This window comes from Urocampus carinirostris, chromosome 9, assembly GCF_059441175.1.
Source record: "Urocampus carinirostris isolate Australia breed hairy pipefish chromosome 9, RoL_Ucar_1.0, whole genome shotgun sequence".
Taxonomy (NCBI): Eukaryota; Metazoa; Chordata; class Actinopteri; order Syngnathiformes; family Syngnathidae; genus Urocampus; species Urocampus carinirostris.
Window position 1 is genome coordinate 40,773,962 of NC_142357.1, and position 22,003 is coordinate 40,795,964.

General features: G+C 41.0%; 1 protein-coding gene across 2 annotated transcripts; it reads right to left on the reverse strand.

Annotated features, from left to right (window-relative positions):
* Positions 1-371: 371 nt before the first annotated feature.
* cnot6a (CCR4-NOT transcription complex, subunit 6a) lies at positions 372-22,003 on the reverse strand. Of its 2 annotated transcripts, none has more exons than XM_088343887.1 (12): positions 21,875-22,003; positions 18,702-18,823; positions 15,331-15,517; positions 13,117-13,202; positions 12,934-13,038; positions 12,780-12,848; positions 9,467-9,624; positions 9,233-9,387; positions 7,655-7,809; positions 7,347-7,580; positions 4,890-5,092; positions 372-3,413 (listed from the first exon to the last, which is right to left on the reverse strand). In XM_088343887.1, exons 2-12 carry the CDS (start codon positions 18,811-18,813, stop codon positions 3,195-3,197), a joined length of 1,683 nt encoding a protein of 560 aa, XP_088200013.1. In that variant the 5' UTR covers positions 18,814-18,823; positions 21,875-22,003; the 3' UTR covers positions 372-3,194. The 2 variants fall into 2 exon arrangements, with proteins under 2 accessions (XP_088200013.1, XP_088200011.1); XM_088343885.1 differs by lacking the exon at positions 21,875-22,003 and adding an exon at positions 20,711-20,824.

Consider the following 22,003-nt stretch of genomic DNA (forward strand, 5'->3'; position numbering starts at 1 on the left):
TCAAGCATTTTCAAGGATTTCAAGCATCCGTACGAACCTTGTGGTTTCGAGTAAAAGTAAATGGTCTGCATTAATATAGCGCTTTTCAAGTCATTGAAGACCTCCCAAAACACTTTACAATGTGCTTCACACTTTTCTTTTTCACACTAACTGATAGGGATTCGGTGTCTTCGGAGCCAGGAAATGAACCTGCAACCTCTTAATCCCAAAATGAGTGCTTTAACCCCTAAGCCAATGCCGCCCCAAGTGAAGATGTTTTATTATTTAAATTTGCAAAAAAAATATATATTTTTTTTAATCTGCAGGCTTTTAAAAAGGAGAAAATCAGAATGATGAGTGTCGGCAGGTACGGCTCATAGAACAAAAACGTCTTGAAACAGATAATATAGAATTTATTCTGAACAAGAAGTAGGAAAATACATAGGTAGGTGAAAAGGAAACAAGCAGAACCTGTAGTCAATGAAAGAAAAAACAAAAACAAAGGTACAAAACTAGTCCAAAGAGAATCGAAAGGACGGCTAAGTGTACAACAGAAAACATTGTTTACCATTCAGTTCCTTTTTTTTCTCGTTATTTTCTGTTTTTCAAACGATAAGCGATGATTGGAAAAGAGCTGCCTTGATTTCTCGTCTCGGTTCGCAAACATTCTACGACGTTGTGCAAGAGTCTTTTGTTTTTTCTGGTCTGTTATTAATTTCCATCTTTTTTTTTTTGCTGGTATTTCATGAATGGTAAACAATAGTTGGTCCAGTGCATCAACACAGTGACAGATCAATAAAAATGGACTCGGCCGACCACAGAAAAGACGATCCCGATCATCCCACGACTAGCACGGAGTCGGCGGAGGAATGAGGAAATATACAGGTGAAATCGATGGCGAGTCAGCGCGGTGAGAACGGATGAAAGAAGCTACATTAGTCTCCACCTAAAAAGCCGGGGGAGGAACGGTGAGTATTATTGCCGTTTTTTGGAAAGGGATGCTAATTAATTATGAGTTAACTCGGTCTGAAGAAAGTGTTCCTTGTCAGCCTCCGTTGAGCAGGACTTGGATGGGTTAGGCGGGAAAAATAGGGAAAGAACGGTTACTACGACAAGCTTTGGTGTGCAGCAACAAAAAAAATACGTGATGGAAGAAAAAAAATAAAAAATCAGTCCGTGCCTAAAAAGAAGCACAAAAAAGCAAGGAAAGCATCACAGTCTGGCGACCAGCGGCACAAAAACCCGGCAGCCACCGGCACTCTCCAGCGAGTGCCGGCAAAAGCCGGAATTGCAAAAAAATGACGGGGACGGGGGTGGGGGTTCGAGTCTGTACAACTAAATAGAGGCGTCGCCCTTCCATCCTTCATTCCTGTACGAATCTAGATTTGGTTTGTGGCGCGGCGGGGGGAGCTCGGCGAAGCGCTAAAAAGTAGCAAACCGTACGGTCGCGAAATGCGGTTTTCGTACATCAAACACAATATCGTTTTAGAAAGCAAACATGAGATACATCTTTTATTCACACTTTACAAAAAAAACAAAAAAAAAAAGCTAACCTTTTCATCTACTACAATACTAATGCCATTCAGGAACAAAGAAGAAAACAAAAGCGAACACTCGGGTTTCTTTTGAGTTAAAAACATCCGGCGGGGGGGGGGGGGGGGGAAGAAAACCGACGAGACGGGAAAGAGCTCGGACCGTGACGCTTCCGATTTCTTTGAAAATAAAAGTGGGCGGGGTTCGAGGAGGAGGGGGCGGGGCCTAAGTGCTCGGGGGGGTTTCTGTAGCATCCGAAGCCGGGATTTCGCCAACGTTCCGGGACCTTTTTTCGGGGGTACTCCGATGGCACGGTAGCTGCGAATTCACCAATCGTTTTAAAAAGACACGGCTCGACGGGGAAAAGTGGGCGTGTCCCCTTTTTTTCTCAATCCCGAGATGACTGAAAACAAACGGAGCGGAGCTGTGCTAATGTACAATGACAACTTCATAAAAGACCCTCGTGGGCAGTGGGAGAGTGAGGGGAGGGGGGGGGGGGGGGCACACACACCCGATTGAGGAATACACAACATTGTCACGGCTTGTAAAAACTGAAAAAAAAAAAAAAAAGACATAAAAGCTTCACAAATGTCTCAATAGTATTTAAAAATAAAAGCGGGGAAAGGTTGTTCAGGCGTCCGTCCGACGTTTTTTTTTTATAGTGCAAGACGACGCGGCACCGATGTTGAGCCGATGGAGGGGGCGGGGCTTAAAAACAACACGAGAGTGCAAAAAAATGACGGGGTGCGGGGGCGCGACGGGAAAACGCCCTGAACAACCTCCCGCTCGCGCGGTTTTCGTTTGTACAAGTCGTCGCCGATAAAAATTGAGCCGTATTTTACATACAATCGTCTTCTTTCCGATGGGATTAGAATCGACTCCGGGTACAAAAACGCAAGCCGGGGAAACGAGTCTTCTGTGGTTCATATACAATCGTGGAAAGACTCGAATCGGCGCTTTCGGATTCTGTACAAACGGTGTGAAAAGGGGGGGTCGGGGGGGTAAAGGGGACAGAAAACCGGGACGGTGTGCGGGATCGAAGCAGGGGGGCGGGCGGGGGTCACTACTGGCCATCGAGACAGCGCTACAAACCCGTGTACAAACGTGTGGTTTTTGTGTGTCGCGCGAGACGAAAATACTCGTCCTGCCCCCCAAAAAATTAAGTGCGGGCCCAGAGTGCACCCAAAAACAGTCTAAAATGAGCTCGCTCGCTGTTTTTTTGCGTCTCGCTAAACGGGTTTCGCAGCACCTTTCCCTCGGGGCAGGGGCTGTAGCACCACGGCGGCGACGAGCGCTCGACAAAAAAAGAGAGAAAAACCATCCGGGGGCGCCGCGTCCGCCGTCGTTGCTGGTTTTCGGGTTTATACAGGACGGGCGGACGGGCGAACCCTCTTCCCTTCCGAGAAAAACCGGGCCGGCTAGCGCCCCGTGTGGCGTGACGGGGATGTCTACAGGGCGGGGAGGGGGAAAGACGACACAGAATACACAAAATTGGACTGAAGTGAGGAGTTTAAAAAAAAAAAAGGGGGGGAAAAAAAAGAAAGAAAAATAGAATATCTATAACATCATAGGAAATCCCTGTTGGCCAGACCTCACTGTAGGAATATTTTACAGGTGTTTTTTTTTCGCCTCCTTCTCCGAGACGTCGCCCCCTTCTGGCCCGGCGGAGTGGGCGGGACTCACTACCTGCGGGCGGGCAAGTGCAGGCCGTTGACTTGCGGGGGGGGCAGGTTGGGCAGGAGGAGCTCCAATTGGGTGAAGAGACTGAAGTGGTCGGAGGGGATGTGGGGGTGCGGGCAGCCGCTGACATTGTTCTCCACCAGCCAGTGGGGGTCCAGGGGCCCCAGGATGCCCAGGACGTTCAGCTGAGGCTTGGAGTAGAAAATGTAGTCAATCACGCCCTGTCAGGACGCAAGCAAAAAAAAACATCGAGGCTTCCTTAGAAACAGATTTGGTATCCAAGAGAATTTCGGCATACGAGTTCCATCAAGTTCGCGAGCAGCCCCCGAGGCTAGCGTTCACCCCGCGGGATCTCGTCCAGTTAGAGCAGGCAAACTACTACGGGCAAAAACAAATGTTTCTGTGTGTATGTTCGAGGAATGCTACGGTAATTTAAATTTGAAGTGGACAGTCAGTGCTTACGTATCAACAGTCCCTTGATTTCGTTCCCGTCGACCCCCCCACCCATCGCACAACCTCCCCGTTCACGGCAAGACAGACTATGTGACGATTTTCCTGCGGCATACACTAGGGCTGTGATTTTTCAGACCGCGGGGTTCCTAGAGCTTAATACCTCTTGAAATCATAATGAAGACCAAGTCGATCCAAAATAAATAAATAAATGACTATGTCTGAAGTTGCTATGTGTGTTGTGTGGGTAGACCTAAGAATCAGGTCTTCTCTGAAAAACCCGACTGAAACCACATCACCATTTTGATAATTCCGTAATTGGGTCACGCCGTGTTGTCACAGAGGCAAAGCAGGGAATTCTCATTAAAACATAATTGATATACAATGCTATATCTTTATAGTTCAAACAAACATAAACCTTAGCAATGTGTTTCTATTCTTAGGACTTGAAAATTGGATCGAAGACATTTGAATGCCCATGAAGGCCTTATTTAAAGAATCATAAATTGAACGCTTTCTAAGAATTTAAGGATCTGCAGGAACTCTGGACACATTGAATCAAGCCTGCGAGAAAAGGCGGAGAGAAGCGCAAGAGAAAAAAAGTCAAAATACAAGTTGCGGTTTTAAATCAAGCCCTTTTTTCTTTCTTAGTCTCTCTTCATTCTTCCCTCTCTCATGCTCCCCTTTTCTATGTCTTTATTTTTTCCCCCCCACTTCATTTTTCTTTCTTTTCCCACTATTTGTTATTTTTTCTTCTTTCTTTCACGCTTTGCATTCCTTTTTTCTATTTCTTTTCTGTCCTCCTTTCTCCCTCTCCCTTTTTTCCTTTCTCTGCCTCTCGCTTCATTATACTCTCTCTCATGCTCCCCTTTTCTCTAGTATCTCTTTCTCCGTCTTTCTGTCTTTATTCTTTCCCCACTTCACTGTCTATTTTGATTTATTTTCCCGCTTTTCCTTTATTTTTTATTTTTTCTTTCACCCTTTGCATTCCTTCTTTCTATTTCTTTTCTCTGTCCTCCTTTCTCTATTTATTGTCTACTTTTTCCCTTCGTCCGGCCTGCAGTGAATTTTTTTCTTCTTCTGACTATCTGGCTCTGAGCTAAAATGAGTTTGACACCACCACGTCACGTGGAAGCTCACGAAATAACGCGTGCTCACGGTTGAGACACGATGGCGAAAACCCACAGAACAAACCGCAAACATCCCAAAACACCCAGAGCAATGGAATCCGGCGACGTGCGGCTGACCTTGAAGTCAAAGGTGTAGTTGGTGTAAGGCATGAGGCCGTCGTCGTAAGCGCTTTTGAGCTTGAAGCCGTGCGTGATCCTGCCGTTGGAGGTGCTGCTCTTGCCGTTGCAGTTGAATTTGGTCAGGCTGTCGCTGTAGCGCAGCTCCTTGAAGTCCTTGTGGGTGCAGTCCACGCCGCCCGTACTCAGGTACTCCACCACGCCTGCCGGAGGAAACGGAAACAAACGCCGTTTTGAAGTGACGGTGGACAAGAATGATAGATAGATAGATAGATAATTAGATACTTTGTTCATCCCCGAAGGGAAATTCACATTTCCAGCAGCATCCCTGAGCTAGAATGGCATCGAAAGAAAAAGCATCCCTAAACCGGATTTTCCCAACCAGGAGTCGCCCTTTTTTGATGTTTACTATGTTTGTGTACAGTAACGCGATGCTAAATCTATTCCACCCTGGTCATCCTGGAAGGGGATTACCACTTGTGAGGCCCCTTTAAGGTTTCTTGTTTCCTCACGCTGAGGTTTTGAGTTTTTCCCTGCCCGCATGTTGGTTTAAGATCAGGTCATGGTGTCATTGTAATCCTGTGCAGTCCTTTTTGTGATTAAGGGCCAAAGACTTGACTTTTGCCACGCGTTGGACAGGGGTGCGACTTATACTCTGGCGTGTGTCACCATCTATTGCAAAAAGTCCATTTGTCAAAAAGTAAAACCTTATTCTTTCTAAAATAGGTTAACGGTTTCGACTTCATATTTGAAACAAGCAAAATTATGAAATCAATAATATAAGTCATCAAATTAGACTTAAAAATGTAGATAATTGTATAAAACAATTACAAATTAATTGTTTCGAGTCAGAAATGTTTCCTCATTTTAATAAAAAAAAATATAAATTTAAATGATTTAACAGTTAAGGCAACACGGCGGCGCAGTGGTTGGCGCATGTGGGACACAGTTCTAAAGTTGTGAGATCGAACCTCCTGAGTGGAGTTTGCGCGTTCTCCCCGTGCCTGCGTGGGTTTCCTCCCACATTCCAAAAACATGCATGTCAGGTTGATTGGCCAAACCAAATTGTCCCTAAATGTGAATGAGCGAGTGAGTTGTCTCTGTGTGCCCTCTGATTGGCTGGTAAGCGGTTGTGGGTGTTCCCTGCCCACTGCCCGAAGATAGCTGGGATGGGCTCCAGCACCCCCGCGACCCTACTGAGGATAAGCGGTCCAGATAATGGATGGATGGATTTTACAATTACATTTTTAAAATGTTTAGATAAAAAACAAAACGAAAGAATAAGTAAAATGAGGCATATTCTTACATTATTAAGAAAATATATATGACTAATTTAATTTTGGTAAAAGTTTTTTTTTCAATAATCAAGTATTTATATTCAAATAATTTTCCTAATAGATTTATTTTTGTTTCATAATTTATTAAAAATTAATAAAATATATATAATTCCAAAGACATGCATTTCAGGTGGATTGGCCGGTCCAAAATTGTCCCTAGGTGTGAATGAGCGAGCGAGTTGTCTGTCCATGTGTGCCCTGCGATTGGCTGGCAACCGGTTCAGGGTGTCCCCTGCCCACTGATTGCTGGGATGGGCTCCAGCACCCCCGCGACCCTACTGAGGATAAGCGGTGCAGCTGATGAGATGAGATATAATTCAACCAAACTGTCCCCAATATTTGACAGTTATGTACTTTTTAATATAATGTATCAAAACGTTACACATTAAGTATCCAGATTGTAATACCCATTTTAAATATAATTTTCCTATTTTACCAGAAAAAAACTATTCAATAAGTAATACATTAAATAAAGTAGGAAAGAAGAAGACCATTGTTTTCCTAGTAAAACAATAAAATATTATATTGAGAAAGATTTGTTTGCCCACAGATGTCTCAGTCTGGCATTTACATTTTATATAAATATGTATTTTTGTCCCGATTAAAATTCACGTCACCTTTTTTTCCCCCTAAAGATTCTTAACGCTCTCCATTTAAATCTTTTCGGGGTTTGCCGATTTCTTTGAACTGTGTACAGGTTAGATACATAATGTTGCTTCCCCCCCCCAAAGATACTTCAAAGCCATGACGTGTACTATTTGACCACTCGATGGCACTGTAATGTCTAATATGAACAAAAAACAGTGCCAAGAGCACATCAAAGCAGCAAGATGAAAGACAAACATGGTGGCGACTTATAGGTAGGGAATCCGCTATGTAAAAGAAATACCAATTTCGAGTTTTATAAAAATTAACGTTGGAATGATGGTTTATGTATTTTGCCTAATTTTTCTACCACAGAGGGGCACTAAATATGACACTGTCCCTTTTTTTTTTTACCACAGCATCGTTTTATATCATGAATTGCATTTTTCATGACAGCCCTGGTACTGTTCCTTATTTCCTATCAGTGCCGTCTCCTAAACAATTAGAAGGGATTCCAAAGCCGCGGTTCACGTACCCGAGTCGGGCAAGGAGTTGAGATCGGCGCAGAGCACCAGCGGGACGCCGTTGGTTTCTCCGGAGACGGAGGACAACTTGAGGCTTCGGGTGGCCTTGTCCACGATGCTTTTCACTTCCGAGAGGAACATCATGGTCTGGACCAGCTTGACGTCGGAGTATTCCGGGTCCCAGTGCATGTGAGCGTTGGCCACCAGGAGGAGCTGCTTCTCCATGCCGTGAAGCGACTTCCCGGCTGAAGGGACATCGGACCAGACGGGAAGACAATTTCCCCGAAAAGGACACCTTTGCAAAGCGGCGTCTACTCACAGGAGACTTCCATCATCTCCTTGCGGACTTCCAGCAAGACGGCGACTCCGATGTTATCCTTCGTCATCACGCGGTTCAACATGGCCTCCGAGCCTTCAGAGTTGGCCATTGCGAGCTGGTTGAACTCCACCGTGTGCTTCTGCACTGCGCCGAACCTGGAAAAGGTGTTCGAGCGTCAATAAAATGGATTCTGATGGATAAGAGAAATGACGAAAGAAGAAAGAAAACCTAAGGAAGATCGAAACAGAAAACGATGACAAAAAACAACAAAAGAGAGGACAGCAGAAAAAGAAAGGACTAAAAGAAGCACAAATGAAGACAGGAAGGACAAAGCGAGAAAAAGAAAGGAGCAAAAGAAACTAAACAAAAGAAAAGGATAAAAGAAAGCAGATACGAAAGTAAGTAACTTAGCAACATAGTTAGTGGAAAAGAAAAAAGGAAGTTGGAAAGAAAGAAAACAAAACATTTAGAAATTTAAGTGAGAAGAAGTAGAAGAATAAGGACGACATAATAGGAAAGGACAAAATCCGAGGCTCGGGACGTGCATCTTTTACATCGGGCGTACAACTGACAAGACGTCTCCGCCCGGGTGGCTGACAACTTTTTCAAGAAAAAAAAAGAAAAATAAAACGTTTGCTTTATTCCGATTTCGAAATCTTCATTCGGTTTGGAAATTTAGGAATTTTGGTTCGTTTGGCAATTTGCATACTCAGCAGCCAATCAGAAGACCGCATCGAATAACTTTGTGCTTGTGGACTTTCCTGAGCGTTATGTCGTGCATTTGCATATCATTTTCCAAAGTAGACAGAGAACACAAGAAAAATGGAGAAGTGGTTAGGAATCAAGCCAGAAGAAAGATTCAAAAGAAGCTCACAAAATGGATGACGCTACAAAACATAAACGTACATTAAAAGCATCCTGGAAAGAGGAGTTCATGTGGCTTGTAGCAGACGAGGCAACGCAAACATTACATGAATGAAGATGAATCAATACAGGTACATACTGATGGCAGATAGAAAACATGCAATGAATGTTATAAGTAGATTTCTAATAAACTTCATTTTAAAGTGTTGTTCTGTTATATATTCTGATTATCGATCCTTATTGTTTTTTTTTGCGATGGGTCGTCTTATTGTGTTTCAAGTTGTGAAAAATGGGGCAGGCAACTTTTCAGAGTTGTCTGCCCCGGTGGCCGCTAAGTTTTTCTCATGACTTTCAGACACTGATTATAGCCAGTTTTGTAGTATTTAAAATGCCAAAACGCGATTCAGGTGATCATTTGTACATTTTCCATGCGAGCGAGTAGGGGGGAACAAAAACTGCTATTTTTAAATCAAGGTACAGTGAAATCTAAGAGATTTCTTCTTATATTTTAATTTGTGCATTTGGAGGGGTTTGACAGAGGTACTTTTGTTGTTGTTGCAATAAATAAATCAAACTACACCAACTTCGTACTCTAAAGTCTGGACACAGAAGTGAAAACCAAAGTGTGGCAATCTAGCACCATTTATATTCGTGATATCATATATTTTCCGATTATTCGCCACTTTTGATGTCGCCCTTTGTAAGCCGACTCACTTTTCCGTCTTATAGAAAATTGCACATCCGTCCACGTGTTTGCGGTCCGACTCCGACATGGTCCGAGCGCGCGACTTTGGACTGAAGAAGCCGTCGTAGCCCTGCTCCTTCAGCTCGGGCAGGAAAAAATTGTAGTACTGCTCCGTCTCCACTTCCTAGGTTTCCCACAAACAAGAAGGCGATGAGAACGACGTAGCTCCGCAAAACAGGAGAGGGGGGCGATAGGCGGCGTACCTGCAAACTGATGATGTCCGCATTGCAGCTCATAATCTCCTGGATGATGGATTTTTTCCGGTACTCCCAGTTAAGAGCCCAAGAGGGGCAGTAGCCGTACAGCTGCCTTGTGGCGTACTTGTCACACAAAACGTTGTAGCACATGACGGAGAACAGCGCTGTCAGAGGGAGAAACGGATAGCGTGAGTTCGAGTAGGCAAAAAAAATCAAGAGAATGCACCATTCACACCTTTGGCAAGCACAAAATATTCAATTCATTCACGTCGTCGGACGGGTATCGAGACCAGGGCTGCGAAATCTGTGATTAAAAGCGACGGCACCTAAATAGATCAGCGATTCGTTGCGTTACGTGATTCATGAGCCACCGAATACGTTAAATCAATGCGACTGAGAGTGAAATGAAATGATCTGCATTTCTATAGCGCTTTTCAAGTCAATGACTTCCCAAAGCGCTTTACAATGTGCTCCACATTTCCCAATAGCGACCTTGCAGCCATGTAAGGCGCTAACCTGCTTATTGGGGGTATTAGGGGTTCACCGTCTTACCCAAAGACACTTCGACATGTAACACGTAGGAGCCGGGATTCGAACTGCGATCCCTTGATCCCAAGACGTGCGCTCTACCTCCTGAGCTACTGCACGCCATTGCGTTGTAGTACCGCTTTTGTTCAGCAGTGAGTGGATTTTTTTTTAATGAAAAAGTCATTGCATGAAAGTTTCGACTCATCACAGAACAAAGTTAACCATTTTCAAAGGAACAGATGGTGCTGCAGAAATAGAAAACACAATTCTGAAAATAAGTTAATAACATGAATAAAGTAAAAATGAGTTAATGGCACGTTTAACTCTACCCAAGGGGCAAATTTTTAAGCGTACATCGTTTTCATTTTGGGAATGTTTATCATATTCAATAAAACCAACCAACCATGATGAATCCAAACTAACAGGTGTAACGCAAACATTTCTATGTATTTTGTTTATCATCAAGTTGATTGACAAATTTGAGTTTTTCCTTGCCCTCATGTAGGTTTTAGATCAGGAAATGGTGTCAATAGTCTGTGGTTTGCAATAATCAGTAACCTGTGCAGCCCTTTGAGACTCTGTGATTAAGGGCGTCACAAATAAACTTGACTTGAAAAACACAGAACATTTTGTTGTTTTGTGCATTATTTATCTTTCAGTCAAAGACTTCAATATTTGAATGAGGAGAAAGTCATGAATGTCTTAGAAATCCCACTCACCCATTAATCTGAAATAAATAAGGTAATAAAAATAATCGTCCGATTCATTGATTATGAAATTAATCGTTAGCTGCATCCCTAATCAATACCACATATTGATACTGGTGCCGGTACCAGTCTTATGGCAGACACCTTTGAGACTCTTTAAGATGAAGGGCTTCTTAAATAAATGTGACTTGGATTTAGTCATTAGTACCAATAATGACAGGGGCCGATACCAGTATTGGCTGCCCGTTGATGACAGTTTGACTATCAGACTCACTAGAAGTTATACAAATGGAACACATTCATTAAAGGCGCTGCACTGAATTTGAAACGCTCTGCCGCCATTTCTTGGCTTATGTCATCGTTGCAGTGTCAGTCAGCTTGTTCATGATGCGCCTAAGTATGTGCACTCAAATAAACTGTTCTGTTTTCATCTTTTTGGGGGTTTGTTCTCAGAATAAAGTGGACCTTTTCCTACTTTCACCATTTTTATGCAACACTACCAAATTGAAGAAAATAAAAACCCCGTGGGGCGAGCATTACATCACCTTCCAGCACTCCCATCCTCCTTTGTCCACCCCAATGTGTTGCGTGGCCTGAATAGCTTTGCTAAAAGTAACATAAAAGCAAATGGACGTGCTGGAAAATAAAGCATAAAGGCTCTTTGAACTTAGCTGGGCATTGTTAACGAATACTGAAAGAGAAACCATTCAACATTTTAAAAGGAACCTCAAACGACGCACCTCACCTATTAATATTAAATCAATTGCATTAGTTATTATAGATACGCACAAATGCGCACTCTTCAAACATCAACATGAATGGAATAGTTATATTAAAAAGGATAAAAATTAAAATGTACTAAAAAGGGGAAAGGTCTGTTTGCGATAGCTTTAAAAAGAAGATTTACATTAAAAACGTTTGAAAATATGCTTTAAAATGAAAAATAATAATACATTGTACTTTGAAGGGCCTTTCAGGACACCCAAGGTTGCTGTACATATAGTAGGACACAACCATAAAACAAGCAAGTCATAAATAGCAAATAAAACACTATGTGAGCCAGATAGTCAAGAAAAGTCTGAAGAGGTGAGTTTTGAAGGTGGACAAGGGTCGCAGAATTTCAGCCGGCAACGAGTTCCAAAGATGGGAGGCAGAGCGGCTGAAAGCTCTGCTTCCCGTGGCGCAAAGGCGGGTATAGTGAGATGGAGAGGGGAAGATTACCTAAGGGTGCAGTATGGCAGTGCAAAGGAGTTGGGAGAAATATATAATTTTGATATAGCAATTTCTTGGACATGAAGGGACTAATTACAATAAAGAAAAAAAAATTCTGAAGATACATTAAAAAAAAAAAAAAATTGCTGTGTCCTCTTGATAGCAGCATTTGGGGGGGCGCATGAATGGAAAACGTAGGATAAAAAGTGAAAGAAAAAAGATAAATATTTATATTTAAATGCTCACAAAATTATATAATTATTTTATGAGATAACACCATTTAATCTACTTTTCTTCTTTTTAATCTTCATGAATGTATGAATTTTCACAGTTTTTTCCCTCAAATAAAAAAAACAACACTTTTTAAGAGATACATCTTTTTGAGATTGCAGCATTTGTTAGGCTTTTTGGACTATTTACGATAAAAAGTAAAAAAAAATAGTTCAAAAAACACAAACTGGAAATCTGTCTGGTTGAAAGAGCAGCAATGATATTGAGACTCCTAGCAATCCACTTGACAAAATACAATTGATTACATTTTTCAAAACAAAAAAAACCTTTAGAGCCACATTAAACTTCATGAACAAGATTTGAATGTAAGCCTGCGGTTATAAAAGCTAAACGATGCTGCATTTATTATTAACGCTAACCCGCACGGCTGCTAGGGTGAGAAGCGACCTGAATCTCACCTTTCATTCATTGAATAAAATATCAATTAATGAATAAATAAGTGATATGCCCCACGGCTTAGCACCATTATTTTTTGATTTGGCGGCGCACTCGTTTGACCTTTCTGCTGTCTTTTGATGACATTTGAGTACCCTTAGCGAATATTTAACCGGATTGCAGCTATAAAACAACCGTCGCCTCACCTGACGGCCGGGCTCTGTCCGGTTCCTGGAGCGAGATCCACGACCGGGCCGGGGGTTGCTCTGTTGGTACTGAAAAAAAAAAATAAGAACGGAGGTGATGAAGAGAAGACTTTTTGGATCATTCAAAAATTGGCTTTTCAGAAAGAAGACTCACTGCGCTTGATGGCCCCCGCCAGATTGTCTAACAAGTAGTTGAGCAGCCTTCGCGTTCCGTCGGGTTCCTGGTAGAGGCTCATGATTTCTTGTGCAAGTGGGTTTCCTAAAGCAGGGGGAAAGGAAAGTCAAGAAAATGAAATGTAGAGTAGAAAAATTCGCTTATGAATAATAAGCTCCTCACCTTTTAACCCCAGTGTTTGTAACTGAAAGAGTTTCCCCAATTCAAACGGCAGAACCCGTAACTGGTTGTTATTTAAAAGCAGTTCCCTGAGAAGAAGAAAAAAGGGATTTTTAGAAAATTTGAATAACAGAAATACAAAGAGCAAATACAGTAGAAGCCCGGGATGCAACAGTATGTCGTTCTGAGGTGGGGAGCGCAGTGGCTACCTATTGTAATTAACCAATGCCCCCCGAACCCCTAGCACCCAGATTAAAAAACAATAAAAAAAATATCGTTAAGTACCGCTCATGTGCAATAGACGTGTGGATGATTATAAACGTTATACATATACATGTAAAGGAAATATGTCTCTTTGTTGCCATACTGCAGAAGAGCCATCAAAATCAGCTTTATTATCATTTTAATAATCATCTACGTTGTTCATTTATAAACTGCTGCTGCTTAATGTTACTGCACTTATTTACAATGCAGTATTGTTCATTTCATTATTATTATTATAACTTATGTCAGTTTTTCCAAGTACTATGTTGTAATTATTTCCTTTTTGCCTATTCATCTTAAAAGTATCTTATCTTTTTTTTTCTCTTCAAAGTCTCCATTTTACCCTGGAGTGCCATGTCTAATCTAATTGAATACAATGTTTCACAACCTTGATGTCAATGACAAATGTAATCAAAATGATCAAGGACTCTTCTAACCCCAGGCACAATCTGTAGGACCTACCAGAAGGCAACCGGTCCCTTAAAACAAGGTCATACAGGCTCTGAGACACTTTCTTCCAAAGGCCACCACCACCCTAAACAAGCACGCAAAACTGAAACTATGTGACTGATTTTTTTTTAATTGCTGCTAAATGTTATTGCACTGCTTTACATTGGACTCTTGCTACCAGGTACTATTTTGTCATTTCACCATTTTGTTATGACTTAGGCACGTCTGTAAGCGTTTGTTGGTTGGAGCACTAGGGTCGTAGGGGCAGCATTTACTGTGGTGTGTCTTGGACAAGTACAGCCTGGTGGCACCCAAGCACGACGTTTGTAAACAGTCTGTAGTTTGCAATACTCTGAGTTGTGCAGCCCTTTGAGACTCCTTGGGATAAAGGCCTTTACAAATAAACAAGACATGACCATTTAATGATGGGTCTTATTTTTCTCTTTAAAGTCTTTATGATGCATTTGCCTTGACATGAAAGACAATTTATTATGAAATCACCATTGTAAATTGAAAACATTGTATGGCGGTAGTTAAAGAACCAAGGGAAAATGTGAAAATGTCGAAATGCGGGGAAGCCATATCTCAGGGGGTCTACTGTAAGGATCGACCGATATCCAATATTTGGAGCTGATATTTACTGCAAAAGCTTAAAAAAAATGGGTAAATACATTTTGAATAATGCAAAAAGAAACAAAGAATAGGTGAGATAGATTTGAAAATACTTCAGCAGCTCTCTGAAACCTTTAACAGTAAATAAATTAGAACTTCAACACAACTAACATGACTTATCTTTCAGTTAGACCAAAAACTAAGGGTACAGGAAACAAAATTAGGCTTAGCAGCCACTCATATAAGAAAGTACATGAATACTTAAAATAGCTCCCCTTTTTTAAATGTACAATAAACCAATAAAAATGGTAAATGGTCTGCATTAGTATAGCCCTTTAAGTCACTGGATACCTCCCAAATCAACTTTTAAACAAATGCATTGAAATTTCAACAAAGCTGGGGAATTAAAAGGTGTGGTTTTCGAGCTGGATTGACCAACTCATGTTACGGTAACAGCTAATCAACCAGCCTTCCACTTAAGCTTACTTGTTATGCCCTTTCAATCACAAACACACACGCTTGATTGACAAACTAAAGGTATGACAATAACCAATACATCAGTCCCTACCTAGACGTGCCTCTCTAGAACAAGTTAACTACACATTTACTTTTTTCTCTTCATTAAAAACAGGCCTTTCTACCATGAACTTTTTAAAATCAATATTAAACCACAGGCATGACAGGGCGCTGATTGGGTAGTGCCCGAGGAGTGAGAGGAGCAGAAGAGAGGGAAAGTGAGGCTCGGCTGCATCTGAGCCAAAATACCAGTTTTAAAAAATGTTTTATCGGGCCGTCGAAATGAATAAAATCGCTGATCCCGATAGTCGTAAATTTCCCGAATATCAGTCGACCCCTAGTCTACTGTCGGGCGATACGGGGAAAGCGTCTGACCTGAGAGACACCATGTTGCCGAGCTCCGCCGGCAGGCTCCTGATCTTGTTGGACGAGAGATCCAAGTACACCAAATTGTGAAGTTTGGCAATGTCTGGCGGGATGCGGGACAAGGAATTGTCGCTGAGGTGAAGGGCGGTCAGGTGGGTGAGGGACCACAGGGCTGTGCTCAGACTCCTTACTCGACCTTGAAAAAAATGAAAAAGATCCCGTTGGGGTCACTATTGTCCATGTTACAAAAGGATAAATAGTCCACAGCATATTACAGTTCAAAATAAATAACCTGCTAAAAAATGCATAACTTATATAAATCACATTTTTGGAGGAAATGTATTTGACAAAAATCCAACACCAAAAACATACATGTCATTTTGAAAGCCAATTTTAAAGAAAATACTGAAAAAAAATTAAAATACGCTTGTACTGTAAACGGACATAAGGTTACATAATTGACATGCCTGTTAATATAGAGATAGATAGATAGTGTTCTGGTTTGCCTGCGTCCCTGCGTCCTAGACGCATCATTTTTGCTGGGGACGCATAGTCTCAAATCAACGTGCGTCCCCGGGACGCAACTTTTTTTTGACACCAAAAGTCATTATTACCTGATTACTTTTTTTTTTAAACAAAGATTTACCGCACTCCAAACTTTTCGTCAGGCAGATCCGCCATTGTTGTTTTGGTCTCGCGCCGATCTCGGCAAACGAGATCTCGTTGCTTCGAGATGACGTCATTGTTGTGGCTTGTTGTCGGGTGAAAGAGAAGTATGCCTCCGTAAAAACAGTTGGTATTAGGTGCAAATCAACAAAAAATTGGTCATTTCTTCGGTGTCGGTAATAAGTCGAAACATAATGCAGAAAGTGGTAACAACGGCAATGATTCCAGCACGAAAAAACGGCGGAGAAATTCCTCAGAGACCGCGAAGGCAAGGAAGACACGTGTTTTGAAGCGAACGATTCGACGAAAGATAAACAAAAGAATACTCCGAGCAAGAAAAGGACTTTTCTTCCAAAATGGACTCAATTATATTCCTGGTGACGCTATGAGGAGGATGATAATGAAGGCTACATGTTCTGTGATGCGTGCACCCAGCGTGACAAAAAAAACTGGATTGCATAGATCATTTCGCAATACGAACTTTCAGAAAAGCACATTGGATCGGCACATCGACGATGAAAACCACAAATTAGCTATGGAAATTCCGTTGCTGCAATTGGACCTTGAGAAGGCATTACAACGGTGGCGGGACAGCAAACCACTAAGATTATATGAACTGAAAATTCTGAAGTGATTAAAACTGCATGAATATATAGACTAGTATTTCAGCAATATTATTTTGTATGATGTACAATATTTTTGTGAACTGAAAAATCTGAAGTGACAACTGCTTTGCATTACCAATTAAGTGTGATGATTAAAACTGAATGAATATATAGATTTATATATTTATTTCTATATTTGTCGCCGATTCACAATTTCAACCTCGATAACACTAAATTTTGGGGCCTGTTGGGACCCATAGATTTTTGAGCATGCGAGTCCCCGGGACCCATCACTTTTCACAGCTCAAATGAACACTGTAGGGAAATTCACACTTCCAGCAGTATCCTTGTGTTGAAAAGAAAATAATAATAAGTAAATAAAATAGAATACAGAAACGCCCAATATTACATAATATAATATTTAATATAATATCAGTAAAGACAACACAAGATAAATCTAGCATAAAGAACATGCTTTCTAAAATATCATTTATTAATCCGAATAACTAAATCCAATGAAATTTTCAAAGCCAGGGGGGAAAACCAGCAAGGATGAAATGATCTACACAGGCCTCGGGCGCCCTCTTGCGGTTTAGCGTGAAAATGACATTTTAAGTCAAACCTGGTAATAATGTGTTATCATTTCACATATAAGTCGCACCACAAGCCAAACTCGTGAATAAAAACTGACATATAGTCCGTAAAATATGGTAAGCGTTCAATTCAATGGTCCCTGGGAAATAGTCTTTCATTATTCTACCTTTGCGATACCGAATTTGTCACAGTGATTTATTAAGATTGTTTTCCAAAACTCTCAAAATGAGATATGATAGCTTTCATGTCATATGAGAGAGCGAGAGAGAAAAATAAACGGGCTATACAGAATTTTGAACATGTTTTCACTCGCTGCCACCATCTCCTGGCTTCTGTTATCATTGCAGCCTTTGTCAGCTTATTCGGGATGCGCGTCCAAGTAGTACATTTCTTAGACGAGCTTGAACGAAGACCTCTTTTTTGGGGTGTTGGTTGGCATATGGACTCTAACGCCCCCTTTCATACTTACACCATTTTCATACTAACAAATAGAAATAAAAAAACGAGGGGACAAACATGGCGTCACTCTCCAGCACGCCCCACTCATCCTGCCTAATGTCTTCCGCCCCAGAGAGCTTTGATAAAAGTAAGATAAAAGCACATAAGCACAGTGGCAAATAAAGCAATAAGGGCTCTTTGAACTCAGTTCGGCATTTTTAACACGTACTTTGTAGAAAAGATATTTGACTTTCAACTTTTTCAAGGGAGACGCACCCCACCTTTAAAGCTAATTTCCAGCAAATCAAGAAATAGATTCAATTTTGAATTCATCATGGCCCATTCAATCAATGCATTTTAAGATACTGCTGCAAGCTGCAGGATTAGTATTGTATAATAAAAATATGTTTACACCAAAACAATCAATTTGCAAAAAGATATTCTGTATTTTATTGCAATACGTCATATATTATGTTATTCCTTTGTTATTACAGTAAGGTGGCTTTTCATAACAAGATTTTTTCCAAACAAAATCCCTTTCGGGGATCCAGTCAAATCACAACTACTAACACCTCTACTAATAACAATGACGACTATGCTTGCATGCAGTCAAGCTCCGTTCAAGATCGGAATACTTCACAATATTCTTGGTTATATTCTTATTTGAGTTTTCTAATCAACCCGTTAAACAGGTGAGTTACTGTTTTTAGACACAAGCCTCAATGATGGTAAACACATTTCATTTATCCGATGCATGCTTTCGAAGCTATTTTTACTTCTCAAATGGATCCCAAATTATCCTCGGTCTAGTGGTATGAAAATGAATTATAAATGCCATCTATGGCTAACTCATCACGCGAATATAATCATTCCTCTGCTAATATTTCATTTAATTTTTTGTCATGATTCCAAAAATATCTGTCAAATTTACACAAATATTGTAAATCAATCCTCATGAGTGATATACAAGCATACAAGACTGGGCAACAAAGCTAATTTTTACGGCAGAGACGATACCTCGCCCGCATTTAAACGTACCTGACAACTTCCAAAATCCCAAAAACTTGATCAACATACCACTAATTTCCAGCTCGGCCCAGTACGACTTCTTCCCGTTGGCTGCCTCCTCGCTGGACATTATGGTGTACATCCGCCTTGGATCCGGCGGGTCATATTTTTCCTTGGGCATTCCTGGAACACTAGAGACGGGACGAGAGACGATCAATGCCATTAGAAGTGGCTGCGAACGGAATTAGAACGTTGCGTCATGGTTCGGTGGATCGCTCCGCAATAAAGTCTACGGCAGGTGGCTGGGACCTGGCTCTGATGGGAAAAAAACCGTATCATTCAGGAAGTGAATGCAGGATTGTTGTTTTTACCACTAGCAGGAGGAGCACTGTAGCACTTTTAATGTCAGCAAGAAGAAACCTCCTTCTGAGTTTTCTAATAATTTCTCTGTGTCTCTAAGCCGATGAGATGCATCAGAATAAACAAGCCAGTGCGACGTATGCCTTTTGGCATTTCCGAAATATTTTCAAAGCGTTCGTTTTGCGCTAGGTATGAAACCAAAACTACAATTGGTTAAATGACAAAGGTTCAGAACTACAGTACGGAATAAAGGACAAAAGACCAAAATTATGGTAGAAATTAACCTCAGATCTTACGTAAGACAAACGTCTAGTGGGATATTTGTTATGGAGCACAGACTGTCATAATAATCGTTTTATTAAATCAAGCACACAGTATAAAGGATTAGCTTTGGTGTAAAGCGCGAGTTATAATGGTATAGTAATACTATTTTTTATCTTGAATTATCACTATTATCTCAAACAGGTGGTGAATACGGTGAAATTACATCAGAGCCCTGTGGTGTTCCGAAGGGTTCAGTACTTGCCCCCCTTCTTTTCAGCATTTACATGCTTCCATGAGGTGATATTATTCGCAAGTATAGTATCAGTTTTCTGCAACCTCAGTGGAAATGTTTAAACCTAAGTTTAAAACACACTTCTATATCATATGAATAACCTATATTTTGTTGATAATATATGTATAATATTTGCCCTCATGTAAGTTTTATTTTAGGTGATGGTGTCATAATAGTCTGTGGTTTGCAATAATCTGTGGTCTGTGCAGCCCTTTGAGACTCTTTGTGATTAAGGGCCAAACAAATAAACATGACAATTATATGTTATGGCGTGAAACTAGCAGAAATGTATTCAATTCTTGTTTTGCTTTGTTGCAAAAAAATGCTCTGTCATTCAAAACAAGTGTTTAAATCTTAGCCGGGAGGAAACATTCAGTAGATCACCAGTATACAGCAACCCCGCCTGCCTTATGACGTTTTCCCGATACAGTGTGGATTAACATGTGTTTACAGACCCTTTTTAATGGAATTTCCCCCGATATACAACATTGATAAAGAATTTGCTTGTCAAAAAAACTTCCACCTTTGCAGCAATATTTTACATAATCAGATAGGTGTCTTTAAAGGTGATTGTCGTCTGCCATTAGTCGATGCTATATACAAGTCTGCCGTTACGGTTTTACGAAGATACTAATATGCTTTTGGCAGAATTCCCCCCCACAATGACCGTATTTCTCTTCTTTCAAACCAGAATGTTGTGCGACACCATGTTGTACTGTATCTTATCACCCGGAGTCAAAGTATGCCAAAATGAGACGCAAAAACAAGATACCAATGAAAAATAAGCTTGCGTTTATCAGTAAAAACAAAAAAGGAGCACAAATCACTACCTTCACCTTGTTGCCATAACCAATATGATATTAAACAGTTTTAAAATAAGTTTGATTTTAAATCGGTCGTATTCGTCATCCCCTTCCCCACTCTGCATCCACCCGCTACTTCACTTACCCAGTATTAGTCACATCAAACCAAAAAGTAAATACAATTATTTTTTCCTTTACATGTTTGGATTTATCTATAAGAAGCCTTATGAAATATGTTTACTCCCTATCCACAATCTCCTGGCTTTTGTCATCATTGCAGCCTCAGTCAGCTGCAAGTTCTTTCACCTTTTTAATGCTACACAAACAATTAGAAACAGGGTTTTATTAAAGAAACTCACAAGAATGTGCGCGTCCATTTCCAGTACTCCATATCCACAATGCCTGCTAGCTAATGTCAATAAATGTGTTCAAACCTAATGTGTCCTGCCCCGAATAGTTGTGCTAAGACTAAGATAAAAGATGATATGCACGGTGGAATTAAAGCATAAGGGCTCTTTGAATCAGTTGGATCTCTTTAATACATACTTAATAGACCATATTTAGCTTTCAACTTTGGTTTAAAGAAAACGTAGATGATGCAACCCACCTTTAAACGTATACTGCACATTTACGTCGAAGTTACCATTTATTAGTTTGTTATTTTCATGTTTTGTTTTGAGTATGAGGCATTATTTATAGATTTGTATCCTCGGGGGTTTACAGCATTATAAGGGAATTGTAAGCCACCCAGATTTCTCCCCACTCCATAGAAATGACACAAAACAATGTCAATTTTGACGACTTTTTTTGCAAATGTCTGCAAATATTAAAACAGAGTCTCGATCATTGCACGTGCTTGATAAATAACAGCGCAAGTTGTGCCAAACTATGTAGCACGGTCGTTATCCTAGATCAATAAACGAAATGAAAATCTGTAAATCATAATAAAGAAATTGTGTTTATGACGGTTAGTTTCAGGTCCTGCCTCGGCGATGTTTCCCCACTTCATCCACGATTAGCCTAGCTTAACCTAAATCGGTTTTCTTGGCCAGCAAACTCCACCGATCACACACGCCACATTGAGAACGTCAACCCGAACAACACCGAACCCCAGAAGGGATGGGATCCCCAATCCATCCCGTCCATCGTCCCCCGAACCACATTTACGACCGGGATAACGTCCCACTTGTTTACATAACAGCCTCGCGAACAACAGCAGGCCGAGAAGCATCGTAGCAGTAAGCTAGGCTAGTTAGCTCACCTTAACCAAGATAAAAACGTGTCTTGAAACAAGAAAAACACAAACTAACTCCGCGAAACACCAAAACGTCGCCTTTAACTTTCCTTCCGTGTTGTTTTAGCTTTAGCACTGCTGAGCTAGCTAGCAGCAAGCTAACAGATCCAATTATTCGAAGCCGTGTTAACAAGTCGGAGAAAAAAACAACCCTGTTTTTTCTTTGTGCGTTTATTCGATTCGGTTTGAATTCGGAGTGGATGCAGAAAAGAAAGAGTTTGTTGAGTACCTGCAAGAGCATACCAAATGGCGAGGACGACTGCGTGCTCTCTTTTGTTTTCCAGCCACTTCTCAGCCGTTTCCGCTGTTGCTGTATTATGGCGACGCTGGGGATTTTTTTTCTCTTTTTTTCTCTTTC

Coding starts and splice junctions, on each gene's coding strand:
- cnot6a (XM_088343885.1), bottom strand. CDS start 20,742: ATGGAGTACTGGAAATGGACGCGCACATTCTT. Junction 9,388..9,466: donor CGGACATCATCAGTTTGCAG/GTACGCCGCCTA, acceptor TGGGAAACCTAG/GAAGTGGAGACGGAGCAGTA. Junction 7,810..9,232: donor ATTTTCTATAAGACGGAAAA/GTGAGTCGGCTT, acceptor CACCTTTTCCAG/GTTCGGCGCAGTGCAGAAGC.